Here is a 22,997-nt window from a genome sequence, read left to right on the forward strand (position 1 = left end):
TTTTAGTGCATTTATTCCAGGTTAAACTTCAAAATAGATCTAACATACTTGAATATGTATGTACGTACATACAATTTCTTTTGTCATGTATTTATATTACTATATTATCTTATATTTTTCATGTAACAAATTTGCATATGAAAATATGATTTATAAATTTTTATCATGTTATTTAAAAAAGTAAATAATTACAGTAACATCAAATATACAATTACTTATCAAAATAGCTATTTTATCAATATAAATAAGACTGTTACTTCAAGATTAAATGTATAAAATGCTCCTGAAATAAGTAGCTAAAAGTTAAGCGTTTATTCGACTATTGTGAGGATAAAATAGTGTCATAAATATGGATCAACAAATCTTTCTCTTCAAAAATATAATTGTTTTTTACTTACAATGTACTGTTATAACAATACTGAAGGTAAATTTGCCAACAAGGTACCTGCTCATGGATTTCAATGACTTTGAAATATATTCTGAAGATCAACATTCAAAGCAACTTTTTCCTGTATATGTGTTTATACTAAAATGTCGTGCAATGTGTAGAAATCGCCCCAAGAAATGAACAATAGATAATGATTAGAAAAAGAAAATTGTATTTTCTGACTTATATTATACAACTTGTACTGTCTAAGTTGGTTGGAGCTAGATTTAATCCTGGTCTCTGTCAGGACAGCATAACGCAATTGGGAGTTCACATGCCTTTAACGCAAAGCAAGTGCTACATAGGTTGTAACAAATACAGCCTTCGATATTTTAAAGAGTGGTAGACTACCACAGTATAGATATTTTAGAATTTTAATTAATGACGACCAGTTTGTGAAACTTCAATTTAATTGTACTTTTCTGGCCTCCTAATAGAGGCTAGGATAAAACCCCAACCCCACAGCATAATTTATACCGATTATCTTTAACTGCAGTTTTTTGCAAATATCGTACAAATTAAATTCGATCCCTCGTTTTTATTTTTTCCCCCCGTTAAGTACATGCATGTTAGAACAAAATGGTTAAAAAAGGTCCGATTCAAATTAAGCAAGGAGGCACTTTGTCAAGTTCGTCCATATTAAATAATTAAATTATAAGTATAATAATTTTTTTTACGGCGTTGCAGCAATGCATATCTCATATTAACACTATAGTATGTACATAAAAATATCTAAAAAAGTTTAGAGGTGTACATAAATTCAAATGCATACCTAACTTGTCTAATTATGAAAAATGTTGATGTTTCAACATCAAATTTTTGGGACACATTTATGTGGATCTTTTTCGTTCTTATGATAACAATATACCTCTAAAGTTTGACCAGTCATTTTCTGAACAAATGAGGAAAAGATTACTGATAGATACAGATCCATACATGATTGGATAGTATTATGTATTTTGCTATAGTAGAAAGATACTTTGTCTTTCATAAATATTGTTACATTTAAAGTTGCACTGAATTGTTATAAAGATCTGAATAAAATGAAGCTCCCTTTAATGACTATAAACTGAACAGTATGATTTACAAAAGAAATTTCTAGACTGTACAATATTATCATGTTAGTAATACATGTTATGTTGATCCATATATTATTCTTGTGTCAATATTTTCTTTGTTTTAAATGTAAAGGTTAAATATACTATAAAAAAATTAAACGAAAATCCATTCTTATATAAATGTTAAATATTGTTAATAAATTTTTAAAGAAGGAACTATTTTTAAATAATCAAAATATGGTACAGTGTGTTAATTAAACAATTTTTACATTAAGTTTTTGATACTGTGTTCATGGATAATAGTATATTTTAAAAGAAAAATTATACTTCTAATGACAGTAAACTATGCTAAAACTTCTCTTCAAATTAATCAATAAATTTAGACAATAATGTGTTATCAATATTACATAAAATACTCATTTTGTATAGTGTATGAAGTAATTTATCCACATATTTTGAAGAATAAAGTATAATTAAATCTATTTTTGATTCTAAATATAAAGCTTTAAACAAGGTTAAGTGAAATTAAGTAAAACATTTTCAGGATAAGTAAATTATGTAAATATTGAACCATAATCACTGATACACAACTTTAAACTTAAATTAATGCCTTCACGGTTTTAATATTAATGTCACGTTTTCAATTTTATTGTTATTAACATTGTTATAACAAATTATGAAGTTAATTTTTGAAAACCCCCTCCTACATGATAGTATTATATAAATAATTTATGCATATATATTGATTATTATACAAATCTATAAAACATAACTCATCATATTATAGAAATATATACATGTTCATGTATATATATACATATTCAATAACTGCATTTTCTTATATGTACAGTTTGTCATATTTTCTAAGTTATGCTAAGATTATTTTTACGTTTCTAAACTTTGTGTTAGCAAATAAATAATAAATCATGTTTACTAATGAAAGATATTTTTATTGGTTACATTAAACAAATTAATTGTAGAATAAAAAAAATAATTTGTATGTATGTACATTATATTAAATATATTTTTTAAATATACAGCGTTTCGCATAAACACTTTTACTTCAAGTATACGTATACGTATGTATGAGTGCAGTAGAACTGTACTTTACAGAAGGGTTGCACTAGTTGGCATACAAAGTGTACCAAGCAAATTTGTCCAAGTTGACTATATTACCCCATAATCAACTCTGTCAAGCTGTATGATTATTCTATGCATGCATGTAGGTATGTGTATGTACTACTTTAATCAGATTTAGAACATCTATTCAAACTTGTTCATATACTGGAGTTTCTCGTTGATAGTTGAACTCTTTTAATTAAAGTTAACAATTACTTTTTTATAGAAATGCTTAAATGTTTGCTGTTTACGTTATATATACATATATTTTTTTTAATCTCTAAAACTATTAAATATGATTCAAATACATACATGTTATTTATTTTAGTATATTAAGGCATATAAAAGGTATAGTTTGATACAATGATTCAAGTTTGTACATGTATAACTTCGAAAGTGAATGATAGTGACTGTTGTATGCATGGGCTTAGGTTGTACGGTATCGTGTGGCAATAAGAAGTAAATTCTTTAAGAAGAAAATTTCGATGTTTTTTTATAATTCCTTTTCTCTAAGACATTTCAATATTAATTATCTGCTAACATTCGCTTGGTATAAAAATTTCATGTTATAATAGAGAAATTTTTGCTACTATATTTTCAACTAGTAACTCTTGTGTATATATTTATATAAGTATGTGAACATGCATACATATGTACATATGTATTGTATAATACTTCTTCACTTGTAATGATATTATTTTATTAAAATATTCAGTTATTTCGAGTTGTATCTCTGAATTTTAGTGGTATTTCAATTTTTTATAAAGCTTTACTTTTTATAATTACATAGTAAACCCTTAATTATTCAAAATTGTAAGAAATTTGGGAAACATTGAAAGTCGGATCAGAATATATTCTATTTAAGCTACTAGGGATTTTCGTATTATATCAGCACTTGTCACGATCAAATCAAATTGTTGCATACGCGGCAGGGAGTTCGACGTTTAAAAAATTTTAAGCCTTTGCATTCTTCGTTTGTTCAGAACTCATTCCAGAAAATTTATTATAGAAGATGTCTGGGGACGTGCAATCGAAGAAACGAAAAGAGAAGAGACGTAAAAAGGGTAAAAAATAGACTAGTGAAAGTGTGAGAGAATTATTATAACTTCTATTTTCGTACTTGTAATATTTTTAGCAGTGTTTACTTTTTTATTTTTAACCTTGGACATAGATCTTATATACTTTTAATTGAAAAAAAAAAAAAAATATTTAACTTTCCATATTTTTCAAAGTAATCTCTATCATAGTATCATATAATTAGAAAGCCATTGTTCATTGTCGTTGTCAATACTGCAAATTTTAATAATCACGTTCCATCTCATAGAACTAATACGGTAGAATATATTATACGATAAAATAATAAAGTTTGTTACTTTTAAAAATATTAATTATAGTAAACGTTACTAATCTCTAGTCATGAATCTTTTTCGATGTTTGTCAATACTTTTATTATCTAACGTTTTATAATGTTACTAGAGTCGTATTATTATAAATAGATTTTATACAATTATGTAACTAATTTTTTAATACATGTAATATTACTCAAAATAATATATTTTTTCTATAATAACATTCCCTTTTTTTTTTACTTACAAATATCATATTGTCACACATATTTTTTAAATGTGGCTCTAGTTATAAAATAACTATATGTTATTTTAGTATTATATTTCAAATAAATTATACTTAATTTTTTGTATAAAGCTTCAAATACTTTGGAATACATTTGGCAATGTTTCTCAAATTAGAAAATGCAGGGTTTAGAAGCTCGATCAGCGTAGCTTTTAGTTTCCAAAAATAGATTAATCTGTAATACACATTCTAAAAACATTTTCTACCAATTTATTTATATATTTTACGTATTTTTCTTATATGTAATAATTCTGCTTACATAATAATTGTATTGAATTTTTTTTTCAAATAAGATAAAAAGAATATTATACAAAGTGAGAGTACATATTCAGACTAATTGTAAGCACTCATTCATACTACGGACGAGTATGTCGCGTTAAGGCATAGCGCGCGTTCCGCACGTACAACATACACATGCACATATGTACAAGGCGTACAGAGCTTATATGTACTCATGAAAATATATGCGCAAATTTGCGTAAATAATGTTACATATTTTAATATGGACTCAACATTACTCTATAAAATACTTATATATGTATATTAACGTTTCTGTACTAAATATTTTTCGATAAAATAAATTCAATTAATTTTCTTTGTTTTGTAGAAAATGTATATTGAAGATATTTTTGATACATTAATGTACTATCTATGAAAATGTAAAAATTAAAAATATTCAAAATTTGAGGAATTACAATTTTAAGTATAATTCAACCATCACGTTATTTGCTGCGATAAAATTTTGGCTGTTTTACTCAACTAAAAAGTGTTTTTTAGAAAACGGCATTTCGTTATTCAATTACAGGAAAATTAAAATTATAGCTCATAGTCGACTGTCATTCTTCATAGTTTTAACTTTTTTTTTATCATGCTTTGTAAATTCAAATTACATAATTTATGTATCTAGCTGATAATAATTATCATAATGAACACAATTATTTTAATCGATATTTTTTATATTTTATAAAATATAAAGGACTTCCATATGTATTTAATTTATAGTACATATTTTACACACACTTATGCAGTTTGCTACTATGCTACACATGTACAAACATTACATATGTTCATACAATTACATTCTTAACATTTCTATAGTGTAAGTATTTTTTTAATACTGAGCAATATCTTTATCATTTCCAAATTACTATCATTGGATGTATTCCATTATACTCAGATGAGGAAGATAGTGCTATACCTGCTACTTCTTCTGGAAACTTAAGTGAAAATGTCACAGACAATGTAACTATACATATATACAAAGAAAGCAGTACTGGTGGACACTGGTGTGCACGTATAATATTTTTTGTTATATTAGCAGTTCTTACTGGCATAATTGGTGTAATTATCTTCGAACATAGAGGTACTACAGATAGTAAGTACAGTTTAAATGTTTATAACAAGAACCATACACATATTAATGCAGAATATTTATATAAATATTTTATATTATAAGTCAATACACCAGTGGAATCATCTCGTTGGGCCTTTATATTTGATGGCTGGGTAGATGACTCACTATCCTTACATGATGAGCCTCATAATGAAAAAGAGCACACTGAAAGTAGAGAACTAGAAGAAAATGCAAGACAAGATAATGATGACACAAAAATAGAGATAACAGAAAATCAGGAGTCTAATGAGGAAAATGAGGATGATGAGGAAGGTGAAGAAGGTGAAGAAGGTGAGGATGGTGAGGAAGGTGAGGAAGGTGAGGAAGGTGAGGAAGGTGAGGAAAATGAGGAAGATGAGGAAACTGAGAAAGATGTGGAAGATGAGATAAGTGAGGAGGGTGAGGAAGAAGATATTAAAAAAGAAGATGAAACAGAAGAAAATCAATATGAAACACAAGAAGATGAGACAGAAGAAAATCAATATGAAATACAGGAAGATGAAACAGAAGAAAATCAATATGAATTAGAAGAAGACGAAGTAGAAGAAAATCAATACAATGAACAAGAAGAGGATCCAACAATAGATAATACATCAGATGAACAAAGTAAAGTTTCTGAGGATAAAGAAGGTATTGAAGCGTAAAACATTACAATATACAGGAACATAAACCATAAATATTATTATAAATTTTAATTCTAACAGAATACATCAGCACAGAATTAGATGATCAAAGAAGGCATGAAGCATATAAATACAAAGAACAAGAAGAAGCTGACAACATTAATTATCAAAAATTAGATGACACTGATGTATTAGAAGAAATTTATAGCACTAGTAAAGAAAAAAGTAAAGAAAACATACTATATGAAAGAGACAATGAATATCATGATATAGTAATGATATCAGATGAAGTATTTGATAAATTTGTAGACATTCCTGGTATTAATGAAATTCAATATGAGAATGTAGAACCTTTGGAAGAGGTAAGATTAACGCAATTTCATATTGTTATCAAGAAAATAAAAAGGAAATTAAAATGAAGTTTTTTGATACATTAAACCATTATATGTTCTGTGTGAAACGTAGATTAGTTACAAAGATCTGTTTAATTTGATAGATTCTAAATATTGAAAATTTATTTATTCCATTAATATATAATAATATGATCATTTATCTTATATCATAAAGCAAAAAGTTAACGTGTTATATAAGTAGTGTTTTTAGAAAACTTTCATTTAAGTATTAAGTATAATTTAATTGTTTTAGTCTGAAAATGTTTGTTTGAATAATAATTATGTTATGATATAATAATTTTTGTATTAGGTAGAAAGTCTAGAACCAGAAGAATATATTAGTGATGTAGAAAAAACACCTGAGGTAGATGAAATTGAAGAAGAATCTGCTAGTGGTGAGTGAAAAACCAATAATAATTTAAACAAAAATTAATTCATATAATATTTCCACAAATAAAGAAGGATTTGTGATCTTCTGAGCTATCATATGTTGGAATAAATACAATTTTATACATTACATATATTTAGTGTTACATATTTGGGATATTTTGCTATGATTTTAAAGTAACAATGAAAAATAAAATCTGATGATTGCAGTGGCGATGAAGTTTGGAGTTGGTGTGGCACTTGTTGTTGCTGCACATTTTGTCCTTGTGAAACGATGGAATAATGGTAAATGTTGTAACATTTATTTTCCAAAAAAATAGTAATACATTTTATATGCACTTAATCAAAAGAGGAGTTTCATTTTACTTATTTAAGAAGGAAAATTACAATATTTTCAAGATTATAAAAGTATTTAATTCATATACTATATACTCAGTGCAGTATTCAATTTTTATCTTTACTATACGTTTTTTTTATAAATCAATATGTAAATCTGTCGATGATATAATTATAACAATACCAAGTTTAATGAAAATGTAACCAATGTTTTTATGTAATAATATTGTGTTGCATTTTCTGCATTCAAAAAAATTTGAACAAGTAGTAAATATTATCACAGACTGAAATTAATTACTACAAGTACTGTTTATGAAAGATTATTAACACAAAAAAAGTGGAATAATGCAAATAAAAATAATGTGGTATATTTACTATTGTACAATTATTTATCATATTAAAATATTCATATTATTAATATACATATATCATGGAAAAAAGACATATATAAATAGTTTTTAAACAATGTAGCATTTTGTATAAAAATCTGTAGTATTGCTTTTACAAAACATAAACTGTAACTATCAGAGTATTATTCAGAGTGGTTTACACACAATGTTACAAGCTATTTTCTTAAGGACTATTAGAAGTTATAATTAAGATCTTTGTAAAGTTATGAGAAATATGGAATGTTTTATATGCAGAATAAATGCTTTGCAGATGCTCAAGTTAGGTGGGACACCCTGTGTATTGTGCGTAGTGTTTGAAAATTTTAACTTTTTTAATAATAAAAATGGTAATATATCATGGCAGTATTAACATATAGCGTGCGTCATGGGATTTCCCTGATGATTGAAACAGAAATAGTACGATTAGTTTACAAACCCTTTGTGGTACTCGTACTCTCATTTTCATAGTTTAGGAAACCACGCGATGCTGTATTTGTGGTTATAAGGCAAAAGTATCTAAGTCACGCGTTTTTGTTTTCGATATAGTGCCATTAAAAGTTTTTAACTTTAATACTGTCGTATGGACTCGTGTCTTTTTGAACCCTTATTATTAAGTGAAAAAAGTTAAGTGGTTGAAACTGGAGTTGAAGTGGCATTTTCATCTCACACGCATTTTCGGATTCGAATAAGAATTATATATAAAGATATTGGATGCTGTAAACGTATGTATTGTAGTTTTTCGACTTTGATAACAGAATGTTAAATCTATAAGGTAGTTTTTGAGACAAAAGGGTATGCAGGTATTCTGTACATGATTGAGAAAATTCTGTGCGACAAACCGATTAATGACTTTTAAATTTGAAGATGAAACCACTTTTAAAAAGTGGCTTTAAAATTTGAGATTTTGTAGTTTTGAACAGAAGTTGGTAATAAAATACTATCTAGTCTGTTAGATCTTGAGTGAGTATTCGAGAAAAAATTCAGAGCGAAACTACATAATTATAGAGACTTAAAAACTTCTTTTTGTAGGTCATGATTTATAATGGACTAATTTGTAAGTATACGGAATGTCCCTAAATATGTGGGACATTTTTAGAAGGATAAATTCTATGCACGGAAGCAATGAGAAAAGTTCAAGTGCATATATGTCCGGAAACGCTTAATTTTTTATTTGTACGCTATTTTGTATCGCGTTTGGAGTGATACTTTTTTTAGAATCAATGACACTGCCCCATTCATTTAAAAGATCGAGATATTTCTGGGGCCTAGCAGCACCTGAAGGTGACAACACGTCGTACATGCAAATACTGGGCTAACATTTTATACAGTATAATATATTTAAGCGTATATTTAAAAAAGTAAGCATTTTCGGGTATAGTATATCTATAACTAAAAAAATAAGCGTTCCCAGACACATGTGCACACGAACTCTTTCTTTGTTTTCATGTCTGGAATCTGTCCCCCAAAAATATTCCGCATGTTCAGAAACGCCCGGTAGAGATTGTAAGTCCACGTAACACGAAATTGCAACTATTCTATATCACGTTATATTATTATTTGCGAACTCAGTTTCTTTGAGCCTAGAAATAAGCAGCAAGAAGCGCTGTAGCTTCTAATCCAATCAACTGTTCTAGCATTCCATTTTTTAGCCATTTTGATCTGTATGTCGATGTGCAGTTTTCAAACATTACGAGAGACTCATAGAACAAACTATGCAAGAATTACAGATCAATGTAGTCCTGAGATAAGGAATTGAAACATTTTGCGGTCTAATTTAAAAGAGTACCTATATGTATATACATATATATGTATATTTTTTATATTATTCAATTTTTCAAGTGTCTGCCTAAATAAATAGTATCAGTTTCTTTTACTTAAAACTGCAAAATCTCGAATATTAAGTATGTTTTTCGCGCAGGTTTTATTTCATCTGAAATCTAAAAAATTAATCGATTCATGTAATCATATGTTATGTTCAAATCAGCGTTGTCAGAAAGTCATTGAATCTTCGTTTAAAGGAGTGGGGGAAGGTAGGATAGTGGAGCGGTTTCCAATACTCCGTACGGCATAGTGGGTGAACGGTGAAGCAACATCGTGTACCAGACACTTCCTAGATAGCACACGACGTCTTGAAGACGTCTATTTTATGTTCATTTTATGCCTGAACGTCTTATGACTTAATTTAGACGTCTTAAAAACATCCAAGAGCGTACAGCTTACAGACTTGTAAAGTTTACGTCTATAAAACGTTTTAAAGACACACTACATGGACGTCCTAAAGACTTACGCTTTTGGACGTCTTAAAAACGTCTAATTTTTGTCTGAACGTCTTATATACGTAATTTGGACGTCCTTAAAATATGTCCTCCAAACATGTATTTGAAGTGGAAAAAGCGGAGGGGAATAATAGAAACCGTCCCATCATTCTACCTTCCCCTATTCCTACAAATGGAGATTTAGTGACTTTTTCTGACAATGCTAGTTCAAACATAAATGCAAGGTCAGTAAATATCCTACAAACTTAATATCGATTTTGGATCAATATTGAATGTTATTTATTTCAATTAAATGTAATAAGCTTTCACTTTTTTTTCCTTTTTACGCCCATACGATCTATTCAAACTCTGTTATTCTTTCATAATCCACATTACAGTGTCATAATCCACATTACGTTTCATTTTTTTTGCAACTTTAGATAATTGACCTTTTCTCTCAATGTTATTATAACAGAAATAAATACTAATTAATTTCTTAAAAATTACTTGCTATCACTTCATAAAATTCTTTTTGCTTCTATATTGCAGACATTTTTTGCATCGAATGCGTATATTTGTTATATCTTCTATTTTTTATCTTGTTATATATTAATTCACTTTAATACACCAAGAGCGAACAAATGAGATCAGGTTAATTCACATTTGTTTTATCAATCACACTCTTGCAATTATTCATTCTATAACCTAAACATCTATTCATGAGTGTTGGCCGCTGGTTGAATGCTTCAGGTACCGTGAGTTATCGGATAGTATTTGATTGGAAGTAGTGTTTCCAAATCAGGATGCTAATCGAGCAGAATTTTTTGCCGTCACTAGTAACAGAAACAGGGGAATAGAAATAGGAGTTCGAATAGAAGTACGAGTGAGGGAATCACTCTTATTTCTCTACTACCTACGTCACTAGTATATTACTACAAAATTATTTTCAATTTATTTTTACGTTATTTTATAATTTATAATTTTATAATTTTATAATTTAAAGTTATTATACAATAACTTTAACGAATCTAAGCACTAAGCAGACAAAGTTCAAACTTTAACAAAATTCGCTAGATCTTGCTAAAGACTTGATCAGAATTAAGAAGGTTTAACTCTCGGTATTTCGAAGTGTTCAGTCAATGCGTTGAGAATTCGTGTTATTCCTTAGGTACGCTGTTTATTTAGATTTTCGGACGATTCTTGAAAAGTGCCAATTTTAGATGAAAAAAAAGGTTTTTAATTTTCTATATTTTTTTTTACATTTCACATATTAGTGTGCATGTTAGTACATGTATCGTTATAAAAATAAGGACTTGTCGATTATAATTGAAATTGGCAGCGAATGGAAATGTAGCGGCGTTCGATTATAGTAAGAGTCTTTTCACATTATTTGGTTCCCATCGTCCGGTTTCCGAAAAATTAATGCTGGCCGATTATCGATCTGTATAATGCTCATCTTTTGTTTCGAGTAGTTCTGATACATGTTATCGGTACGGCCGTGTAGAAAATTTGCATTATACCGATCGGTAATTGGCCAACATTCATTTTTCGAAAACCGGACGGTGGAAACAGGATAACGTGAAAAAGTTCTAAGAATTAATGCATGATAGCGTTACGATACGCTACACAACATACTTCACTATAATATTCTAATTATATTCATTCGTTCCATGTTTATGAGAGTAAACGTTCACAGTAACTATAAGTTGATATAAATCTGATGATAATTGGTTTTAGCTTATTAAATATTAGTATAATAACAAGTAATAATATTTATAATCTGAAGATTAAAAGGTCAAATTTTCATTGTCTATCAGAAAAGCATACTAGAACTATCAAGGTTACTGTATATCTGTTTTTAATCGTATACCAAAATTACAGGTTTTTAAACAAAATTAATAATTTTAACTTTATTCAGCGTTAATTGATATCTAGTGTTCAAAATATGCTATTCAAATAAGTATAACATAAATAAAAGTTACAATAATAGAAATATATAAATAAATCTGTAAGAAAACTTGTTGTGCCATATTGAATTCTAAAAACACTCATTTTATGCTTATATTCAATTTTGTATGATGATCCTATAGCGACCCGTCAAAATCGCTCGTCTCTTTTCCTTGTTAGACGACTCTGTAGTTTTATATAAAAGATCTAATATATTACATAAGAACTATTTCTACTTCTACTAGTTTTTAAAAAAATAACTTGTAACGTTGTCCATAACTCAGACTCATAATGGCTGTAAAGTACATATTATTACTTAAAAACAAGCGATGAGACATCGCTCGTAAGCTACTGTTATGGTTTGGTTTTCCTCGAAACCTCCTTTGGAATTTTTATGTTTCTATACGTTTATTGTCTCACATGAATAAATTCAGTTGAAAAATGTTGTTGAATGCCTACAATTAAGGGTAGCGCGTAGCGCATAAAGTACAGATGTTCAAGTGTCTCCATGCTGGGTACGAGCATTCATGATCAGATAACTTCAATAGCAGAGTAAAGATTTAATTACAGTGCTATTCAAGCTAGGGTTCTCCCACTCCTGTTTCCGTCGTCAAGGAAACCATACGACGCTATGAAAGCCGACATGATATGTTATTATAAGAAAGCTCAAATATTACGAGTGACGTATGTGTTGGTGGAGCAACAGAATGATTGGGAGGGGAAGCAGGCGAGTGAAGGACCCTTACGCTAGACAGCGCTGATTTAATACTTGGAATCTTGGAATCATTTCCAGATACAGTCAGGTGACCGCGAATCAGTATGAGTTGGGGTACCGCACAATATGTGACTGCATTGTTTGTGGTATCCACACTCTTTTACTCTATGACGTCACTGGAAAACATTTTATCCCGATATATAGTAATACTGCTACGAACTCGTACATTAAGTATATCTGATGTAGGGAAATACGAGTATTAGATCGAGTAATACTTCATCGCTTGCTCTTAAGTACATAGAATTATGGGGTGACAGGCACCAACGGAAGGGTGCTGATTTTATGTGAAATAATTTAATCTCATCTTAGAAAAGTTCAATTTCATTTTTCTTAAAAACAAATTGAGTTACGAAAGAACTTCAGTTTATATTTTCGATTTACTATTATATGTAAACTTAGCACTCTTCGTTTATACAACATTGTACGATACCTTGTACAATTCATTACTTGCGATTATTAGAATAATTACATGCAGTATTACTGTCTAATAGTATACTTTTTTGATGTTTAGAAGTTACCTTTGTTCAAAGTCACTCTAAGTTAATTTCGTCTGAGAAAAAGGACAGGGAAGAAGAAGTATTTTTAGAAAAGGAAACAATTCTTGACACAGATAGATATAAAGAAGGAAATAAAAAACAGAAAAGAGAAGAAAATACAGAAGAAACAAAAAAAGAAGATGACGACGACGAAGAAGTAGTAGAAGAAGAAGAAGAAGAAGAAGAAGATGAGGAAGAGGTGGAAGAGGAAGAAGAAATTGATGAAGAAGAGGAAGAAGAGAGAGAAGAGGAGGAGGAGGAGGAAGAGGAGGAGGAAGAAGAAGAAGAAGAGTATGAGGAAGATAAAAAAATTAAACAAACCCAAAAAATGAAGAAAATGGTAGGAGGAGAAGAAGAGGAAGATGAAATTGAAGATTTTGATGACTCTGAATTAATGTCTAGACTTGAGGCTAAGTATGGAAAAGTAGAAAATGTACAAGATAGCGAAGGGGAAACAAAAGAACATAAAACAATACAAAGTAACATAGTAGTAAAACGGAGACATAAATAATAATTTATAAAATAATATATATATTTAATCAGAGGAACATACATATCTCTAAAATATTTGTATTATATTACTATTGTTACTATTATTATAGCGACTTTATTGCGTTCTATAAAAAGTAAAATTAATTGATAACACAGGTTTGCTGAATTGGAGTTCAAAACTCTTTTTGTAAATGTATTTTGATTTTACAGAAATTTGATCTAGTATGTACATTATGTATAGGGTATATCAGAAAATGCGAGACATTTTTGAAAAGCAGATTCTAGATACGAAAACAATGAAAAAAAGTCGTATGTACATATGTCTAGAAATTATTTTATCTTATATACGGTGTAATACTTACTTTAAAATACACGACTGTGCGCCACTCATTCAAGGAGCTAAGATATCGGTGGGTCTAGTAGGATCTTAAAGGGGATAGCACATCGCGCAGACAAGAAATAGGCCAGCGCTTTATACAATATAAAATAGCAGGTAACTAAGAAAGTGTGCATTTTGGGCATATGTGCATTTGACCTTTTTTGGTTATCTTTGTCTTTAAAACCTGTTCTCTAAAAGTGTCCCACGTTTCTCTTACCTGTTAAGAGATTTGAGCAAGAGTTTTACGCAAGAAAATATTTACACATGAACTATTTTCATTTTCCACGTATGTACAACCTACTCTGCAAAAATGTCCGACATTTTCTGATATATTCTGTATAATATATTTATAATTTATCTTGACGTTTTTATGTTACAATATGCGATTGAATAAAATCTATTATGAGAACTATTATAAAATCACTTCTACATACATTTATTTATAAAAACTATAAGAATAATTTGTAGAATATAAAATTATAGTTATCATAAGCATAATTGAAATATTCGTTAAAAGTAAATTTCAAGTTTTTCCATCTATATTGATAGATATATGTATATTTATACATAACGTTGACTTAATATTTAACGTGATCGGATATTTTTATAACGAACTGTATAATGCCGTTAATCGTTTAATTGGTCATTACCACTGTACACACTGTGACATCGAGGGCTGATTCTGCTCTTATGAGTCTTAATAAAACATTTGAAAACCAATCTAATTCTAGTCAATCTTTTTGCAGAACTTACAATTAATGTGACCTAATGACTCAGCATTTACAGTCTTTTAGATATTTCAAGTAAATTGAAATATTTCTTTGTATTACCTGTTATGATAACCTTAATATTATTTGATATTGAAAGTGCTATAAACTTTTTATTGTATTATTGAACTTTCAACGCCTGAAAATATATTAGAAATAACTAAATTATTTAAAAAAGATTTTTTATTGCAGACCTGTGTCATCAAACTCCTAACCTAAGCTTATATAATAAGTGAAATTCAGTAAATGCTTTTCTTAAGATTAACTTCATTTACGATGGGAATTCTTAAATGTAGCTGTCATACTGTTATGCACGAGAACGGATTTGTCTGTTTTCCTATAAACAATTTGCGATTGCAAATCGCTTGTATGCAAATGCATGCAGCAATATCGTATGCCGTATGTATGTTGAACGTTTAGTTTTTGCGTCGCAATGAACACCCGTTGTTATCCTTACCATTTCCTGAAAATACATACATATGTGTCGTGATGAGATAATGCTATTCAATCCCTAAATGCGAGTGTTCTTCAAGTAAGGCCCGATGCAGACGAGAAACATTTTGACATACGATCGTATTCTTTGTTTTCTCAATTGAAAATAAAGAAGATAAACGTAGCCAGTACTACGTTTATACTGCCATATGCCGGGACAGAATGTCTGGGGTACCACACGGTATTTGATTGCTTCATTCTTCTACTCTATAATGTCACTGGAAGACATTTTGTCCTAGAATATGGCAATACTTAACCGACGTACAAACCTGCGGTGAAAAATCGTTCGTCTGTATTGAACCTAAACAGTACGTACACCTCAGGCCTCAGACCATTCTGGTCATACAGACATGTACAGGGTGAGTCACCTAACGTTTGCACCTCAAATATCTCTGTTTTTTAAAATACGTCAAATGTCTGAAGGAGAAAGTTGAATGGTTCAATGGAGTTCACACAATGCTAAACAAATTTTGTTTGTCATTTTTTTAAGTGATATCAAAGTCACCTCCATTTTTTTAAAATAAAACTATCTATTTTTAAACACCTACAATGATAGTCCCTTTCATTAAGAATTCAGTGACTATTATTATTCAAGGTCATTCAAGGTCACGGACAGAGAAAACGTACAAGATTTAAAATATAAAAGCAAAATACGTTTATTACGAGTGAGACTTATAAACATATTAAGGTTATATTCAATGTTATTGAATATTTCCAAATACCCTCCAGCCGATTACGCTGCGATTGATTTACGGTCAGTATGTTTCCAAATGCGATTCCGCTATGACTTATTCAGTGATTGAAAGGTGTGATATGATAATGGTTTACTATGAATGTAGGCAAAATGCAGTGCAGGCCCGATTGCTTTATGAAGAGAGGTACTCTGACCGAAAATCTCCTTCTTGGTAGACTTCTATTAATATTTACAAATTATTTAAAAGTATTGGAAGCGCATATAGAAGGAAGCGCAAACGCAAGAATTCCGCGACTAATGAAAACACATTTACACGTTTTCTTTGTTCGTGACCTTGAATGACCTTAAATAATAATAGTCACTGAATTCTTAATGAAAGAGACTCTCATTGTAGGTGTTTAAAAGTAGATAGTTTCATTTTAAAAAAATGGAGGTGACTTTGATATCTCTTAAAAAGATGACAAAAAAATAAAAATTTGTTTAGCATTGTGTGAACTCCATTGAACCATTCAATTTCGTTTATAAGACATTTGACGTATTTTCAAAAACAACAAAGATATTTGAGGTGCAAACGTTAGGTGACTCACCCTGTATAGTGAACGAGTGAACAATTAAAAATCAAAGATTAAGAATTCATCTCATTGGTACTCAGTAACATGGAAATTCAATTAATATATCTTATTAGAGATTTCCATATTATTGATAACACGCTATATTTCTCCCCGTCAAGATGCTCCAAGTCTTTTTCTACAAAATTAAACTGTAATTTCTTCGTCTTTTTTCCAAGATGTGCCCTACTGGGTGATTTTTGTAATAATTAGAGGTCCCCATGTCACTTGTATTTTCAATACACAATACACGTGAAATTAAAATATCTGTGTAGTGTTTAGTACACGGGTACACGTATGTCGAATACATGGACTATACCACACGGATACTCGGATCCGGATCTACGCAGGGACACGAATGCTGAAATATACGGGTAGTATACGTGTACCGTGTATCGAAATTCGAAATACAGGGATACACGTATATCACAATATTCATTACTAAATATGTATTAACATATTGATATTCCATAACAAAATGTGTACTCGAATATTTAAATCCATTTACCCGATGTTCATTCGACGCCAAGTCGATCAATTTTTCCTCCCGATGTCTGAGGTTTAGTTGAAACTGGAAAATTTGCTTAAAAAAAGAAGAGAACTCTGAATGTAACGATTTTTATCCATCTTCGTGTAGAATTGGTTATACTTAGAAATTTTTATTTCGAAAACTGTTTATTGTATTTGCGTATTTCTAAATAAACTTTTACTTGATTGGAAAATTATTTTAGCAACGTTGGAAATTATGTGGAAATTATTATTTTTTAAATAGGGTCTCATGATGGCGTTTTCAAAAATTCGGAAAAAATAATACCGTATTTATTGAAGTGTTCTCCATGAAAGAGTTAAGAATGTTTTATAAATGATGACATGGATGTTCAATGACGGGATTAAGGGTTGCAAAGCGGGTAAAAAATATTTTTTAGTACAGTCCGTGTATTTCAATATACGTATACTCGTGTACTAAACACTACACGGATTCATACACGGATATTTTAATTTAATGTGTACATGTTTACACGTGTATTTTGAATGCGTGTACAGAATCGGAATTTCTAGTAATTATGAAATAATAAATTCAGTAATGTTAGAGTCTATAATAAAATTTTTAACACATACTGGCTTTAAGTGATCAATAGAATATTAATTCTTCATAAGCAGGTTTTTGATTAGGAAGAGGTGCTAGAGGATGGGTCTCGTTTCTTCATATATTAAAATAAATTTCTGTAAATACTTCAGAAAAAAATTGTTTTCGATTGTTTAATGGTTTTTTAAAAAAGTTACATCTACTGTGGAGCTTTGGAGTTTACTTTCTTAGGATTTTATCGTTTATAAAATCTTTTCAAAAAGTAGAGAATATTGTAGTAATACCCCCCCCCCCCCCCCCCCCCCCCCCCCCCCCTACTCCCCTCCCGATGCTCAGCCATATCCAGACCTCAGAAAACCTTAGTTTGGTCCTGTTCATGAGGTTGTTGTAAAAGTTCTTTTAACTAAATTTATCCTAATAAATGCATGTATATATAAATTTAAATAAACGAAAGGTTTTTTCTTGCCATGATGAATAGAAGAAACAGACCAACTACAAAAAGTAGTATGACTCATCTTACGAAAAGCAACAGATTTGGATTATCCAAAAAAAAGAATACTTTTCATTTCTTCTGATGAATAGTAACGGAACGTCCAGATTTGGGGACAAATGCAAACGAAGCAAGGCCGAGACATGCGTTTTGGCATTTGTTTCTGTCTCAGATTGTTTCATTCGCGTTCGTATTTACTCTAGTCTGCGAAACGAACGATGATCCGAGGCGCTAGATTTTTCCTGCCATGATCTCGCACGGCTTCGGGTTGATCCGTGAGCTGTCAGTACATCAAAAGAAAATAATTCTTTTTAACAATTACCTCGGCCTTGCCTCCTTTGCGTTCGTCCTCTTTGGACTCAACTTTTGGATATTTTGCAGCATGCTTTTTTCGTACTAAATCATACAAATAAGCCGTTCACTGGCTAAAGTGAATAACTCCAATTTTTAAGTTTTTTGAAATTGTATTGCAAAAGCACTTGATTGATGTTTAATTTTTATATTTAAAATAAACATAAATATTTTTATTTTGTGGGGTTAATAAAATTAACAAATGAGCGATTCAAATGTACTTCTTTTTACAGAGGAAAAGAAAACGTTATATTTTGAACTAACTCGAAGGCAAATGTGTTCTTTCTCGTAAGGCGAATAAGATGTGCTACTTTTCGTAACGCATGTCGATATAGCCCCTTTACGTTTTCAATGAATGTTCGGTAAGTGTGCAGTTGAGCGAATTTTTCCAAATTTGGCTACTTCACTTCAATTATTTTTTTAAAAAGCTTTAATTTGTTACTAAAATGAGAAATCAATCGAACCCTGGAAAAATACTATCTCCTACTTTTCTTAGCAAAGTGACAAAAAAGAATTTTTTGAAATTTTGCCTATACGTGTACATCCGTGGCAACTAACAAAGAACGTCACTTTAGTGTCATCTTCTGATTTTGATGAAACTTGGAATACGAGTAGAGCATCAAAAGATATTAGACATGTATTTTTTTAATTGTTGATATTCATGTTTAAGGGATGAGAACCTTTTTAAAGTTGGAGTAGAAAATACATTTTTGTAAATATCTCGAAAATAAATGCAGGTAGAAAAAAATGGTAGATTTACAAAATACGTGCCTTTTTTTAAGCAATAAGATAACGTAAATGAAATTCAAGATATTTACAAAAATGTATTTTTTCTTCTTTTATAAGCATGTATATCAGCAATTAAAAAAAAGCGTGTCCAATATTTTTCGATTCAGAATTCGTATACCAAGTTTCATCAAAATCGGAAGATGACATGACAGTGATGCCCTTTGTAAGTTAAGATAATTCGAGACCTAATTCGAAGGTCCATGGACATGTCACGGGTCTTTCGAAACTGTGGAATGAAAAAATAAAGTGCAACATATTCCTTTGATGACTAAAATTGCAATGATCGAAGTCACAGGTTTCGGTTAAGCTTTTTTTAAATCTAACTTGAAACCATACCCAAAGGCCTAATCCAAACCTGTAACTTTGGTCATTGCAATTTCGGTCTCTGAAGGAATGTGCTGTATTCCGTTATTGCAGTTTGCTGGAGGAATGCCCAAGCGTTACTACTTATCAGTGTAATTTCGATACCTTTTTGACAAGTTCACGCTATATAAAATACTTAAACATTTAATTTTATAATTTGACGTTTTCAGAAAAAATGGCAAAAAGTACTTTTACCATTTCCCTTGACTGATTTTTCGTTTTAGTAATAAGATAAAGTGTTTTAAAGAAATACTGTAACAAAAAAACCAAATTGAGGAAAGCTATTAAACTGCAAATTTGTTTTTTTCTTTTACAAAGAATTCTTCTGGCATTCGAAGTCACTTCAGAAGTCAACTCAGCAACTGTTTATTTCTAATCTGTTTTCCAGCTAGTTCGTAAACCTAAAAAGAGTGTCGGTAAACACGTCCATCCCATTACTTGATATATTATTGTAGTTTTAGGAGAATGATTCCAACGTTTCACTATTCCATTTGCGTGAGGATGATAAGCTATTGCTCGTATATGTTGTGTCTTAATTAAATTCTTCATTGCATGAAAAATTTGTGATTCAAATTACATACTTCTATCTGTACTATTAATCGCTAGTGCTCCAAACCTCGTCACCCACTGACTGTAAGACTGTAGAAATGGTATTAGCTAAAATATTGGTAAAAGGATGGTAAAACGATTAGTCATGGTAAGACAAAACTTTTAAGCTTTGCATACCTGTAAGGGTCCAATAATGTCAATGTGAACATGCTAAAAACTTATTCAGGAATAGGTATTGAATTTTGCTTATTTAACAACTCAAAAGCAGTCGTGCTCATTCTAAAATATTTTTGCTCATACCTAGTTATATAAACTTCTTAGTGATAATTTTCTTTGTTAATCATCGACCGGGAGTAGCCAAATTACGAGTACAATTGAAAATTCTTTTTTAACGATTTAAGAACATAAGATGTAATTTAATTTCCAGAAACATCTCAATAAAGAATCATATTATCTTCATCAACTCGAAGTCTCTTAACTGGAAGGAAGTTTTGTCAGAATTCAACAGCTCTTACAATGCTTCATCATTGGACTATTGTTTACCTAATTCCTTGGCCAACGTGATAACAGCATTGAAATAACATCATGTCTAAATAACGCTTCATCATCTATATTTTCTTTTCCAGAGACATGTAAAATTCTGAAAATTAATTAATAAAATATAATTGACACGTTTGTCTAGGTAATGATTTATTTGATTTTTGAGTGAAAACAAAAGTAAGTGATCAGTGATCAGTGAAAACAAAAGTAAGTGATTAGTGATCAGTGAAAATAATTCATTTTCGTCCTTTAACTATAAAATAAAAGAATTTTCTACTTTGTAAATATCTGTAAGTTTTTGATCACACGTATTATATGAGGGTTATTTAATAAGTAAAGAAACGACTAACACAATCTATAGTTATAATAGTGCACTTGTCCATTGCACTATTATCTTTTTTATACCAGTAGCAAAGAATTGTTTATCGTGTTGTCTGATTCAGTTTTGTACATTTGTTTTCATCTCTTCCCTACTGACTCCACTTCATGAGACCTTCAGGGGTTTGAATAAAAAGAAATCTAATGAAACGAAATTTGGAAGATATCTATAGTAGACGTAACAGAATCTTTTACAGTCTAAGTTTCGATAGTTTCAAGCGTTGATTGTGCAGTACGAAAAAACAAAAAGAAAAGCCAGCCCTTTTGTCTGTAAATCTCGTCGTTCGTTTTCAATCGCGAATTACCAATACATTATTTTCAAGCATTACGTTACATAATATCACAATTTTCAGAGATTTATTGCACCCTAATTTTCATGTTGTCAAGAATGAGTTCATACATGTGAATTTTCGGAGCTAGAGCCCCGATTAGACGGTAGCATCTATTCAGCCACTTTTCAATTGATTCACACACTTGTTACAATTTGCACGATTCATGCAACTTGTACCATTATTTGTAACATTCTGAAGTAAATTTTAAGTGAATTCACACCTTTACAAACAGAAAGTCCTATAACAGAACCCTGTCTTTTCAAAGTGCACTTTCTGAGAGTACTTATAGTTGTTAACTAACTGCTAAAGATTTTGTATTTCGAAATAGTTGATAAGCAACTGTTGTAAACAACATACAGGAATGTCTACTTATGAGTTTGAAAGCGTTATATTTCTTATTTTGGATAGTATCTAAATTAAAGCGTTTTTCTCTGTCCTTATTCAATGATACTCGTATATTTTTCCTCTATTAAAAGTTTTGGCAAAAAATTTCCTCACTAACACATTATCACGAATTGCTCGTACGAAGCTGGTCTAAAAAATTCGTATATCTACGGTTGATTATTTATGAGAATTTTAATAAAAACAGATGTGATGCAGAATGTTTTGATTCGGTTAGAAATTATCCACGCCACGACTTGAATCATTTTGTGGGTGTAGTTGGATTTAGATTGGAAGATAGCTACAACAAAGTCACACATTTTTATTCGTTCCTCGTTATAGATAAAATAATTGAAGTAACAGTAGAAAAAACAAATATATATTCAGCTCAGGTTTTAAACTAAAAACACATATTGGATTCCCATCAGCTAAAATGGAGTAAAAAGATTTTTTATACGTATAATATGGATGGGTTTGGTTAGACTTCCGGAAATACACTTATATTGTTCTAAAAATCCTATGTTTGCATGAGGTGTACTGCCTTCTGTCATATCTCTAAATCGTTCTTAATTAATGTTACGGATAGTATATTTTCTTAATAATAAAGAAACATGATTTTCTACGATACTACTCCGTATTTGTCTTATTTTTATACAGTACTGTAACAAACCCTGACACTATGTTACTTTAAAATGTTAAAATAAGTGTTAAAATAATGTTAAAATAAGTGTAACAATAAATAGACCGCATAGTTTTGATTACCAATTAGTCTTATAATAAAAAAATAATAAATATAAACATAATAAAGAAATACTGTAAATAAATGAAGAATAAAACAATTGCGTATCATTATGACCTATTATTAAATATGCTAAATGTGAAATTCATGTTTCAACTTTCAATAAATGTGAAGTAAACAAATCGCTTCCCGACTCACAATACATGTAATCAAATTGCTTTCCGACTCACGATAAATATGAATGAATCGTGTCGTGGGTTATGTTAAGAGTGAAAAACAAACTGCTTTGGACCCAGG

General features: G+C 29.9%; 1 protein-coding gene across 1 annotated transcript; it reads left to right on the top strand.

Moving 5' to 3' along the window:
• Positions 1 to 3,518: 3,518 nt before the first annotated feature.
• On the top strand, positions 3,519 to 21,005 carry LOC143186633 (uncharacterized). The gene is made up of 9 exons (XM_076390333.1): positions 3,519 to 3,668; positions 5,414 to 5,611; positions 5,693 to 6,259; positions 6,334 to 6,614; positions 6,955 to 7,039; positions 7,242 to 7,316; positions 13,245 to 15,310; positions 18,863 to 18,991; positions 20,758 to 21,005. The coding sequence occupies exons 1-7, from the start codon at positions 3,617 to 3,619 to the stop codon at positions 13,778 to 13,780; spliced, it is 1,794 nt and encodes a 597-aa protein (XP_076246448.1). The 5' UTR covers positions 3,519 to 3,616; the 3' UTR covers positions 13,781 to 15,310; positions 18,863 to 18,991; positions 20,758 to 21,005.
• The last annotated feature ends 1,992 nt before the right edge of the window (positions 21,006 to 22,997 follow it).

The sequence above is a fragment of the Calliopsis andreniformis genome, unplaced genomic scaffold (genome assembly GCF_051401765.1).
Source record: "Calliopsis andreniformis isolate RMS-2024a unplaced genomic scaffold, iyCalAndr_principal scaffold0022, whole genome shotgun sequence".
NCBI classification, from domain to species: Eukaryota; Metazoa; Arthropoda; class Insecta; order Hymenoptera; family Andrenidae; genus Calliopsis; species Calliopsis andreniformis.

Bases quoted from the DNA above. Each gene is read 5' to 3' on its own strand.
- LOC143186633 (XM_076390333.1), top strand. From the start codon at position 3,617: ATGTCTGGGGACGTGCAATCGAAGAAACGAAAAGAGAAGAGACGTAAA. The intron at 3,669-5,413 runs GTAAAAAATAGA...CATTATACTCAG, and splicing joins AGAGAAGAGACGTAAAAAGG to ATGAGGAAGATAGTGCTATA. The intron at 7,317-13,244 runs GTAAATGTTGTA...TTTGATGTTTAG, and splicing joins TGTGAAACGATGGAATAATG to AAGTTACCTTTGTTCAAAGT.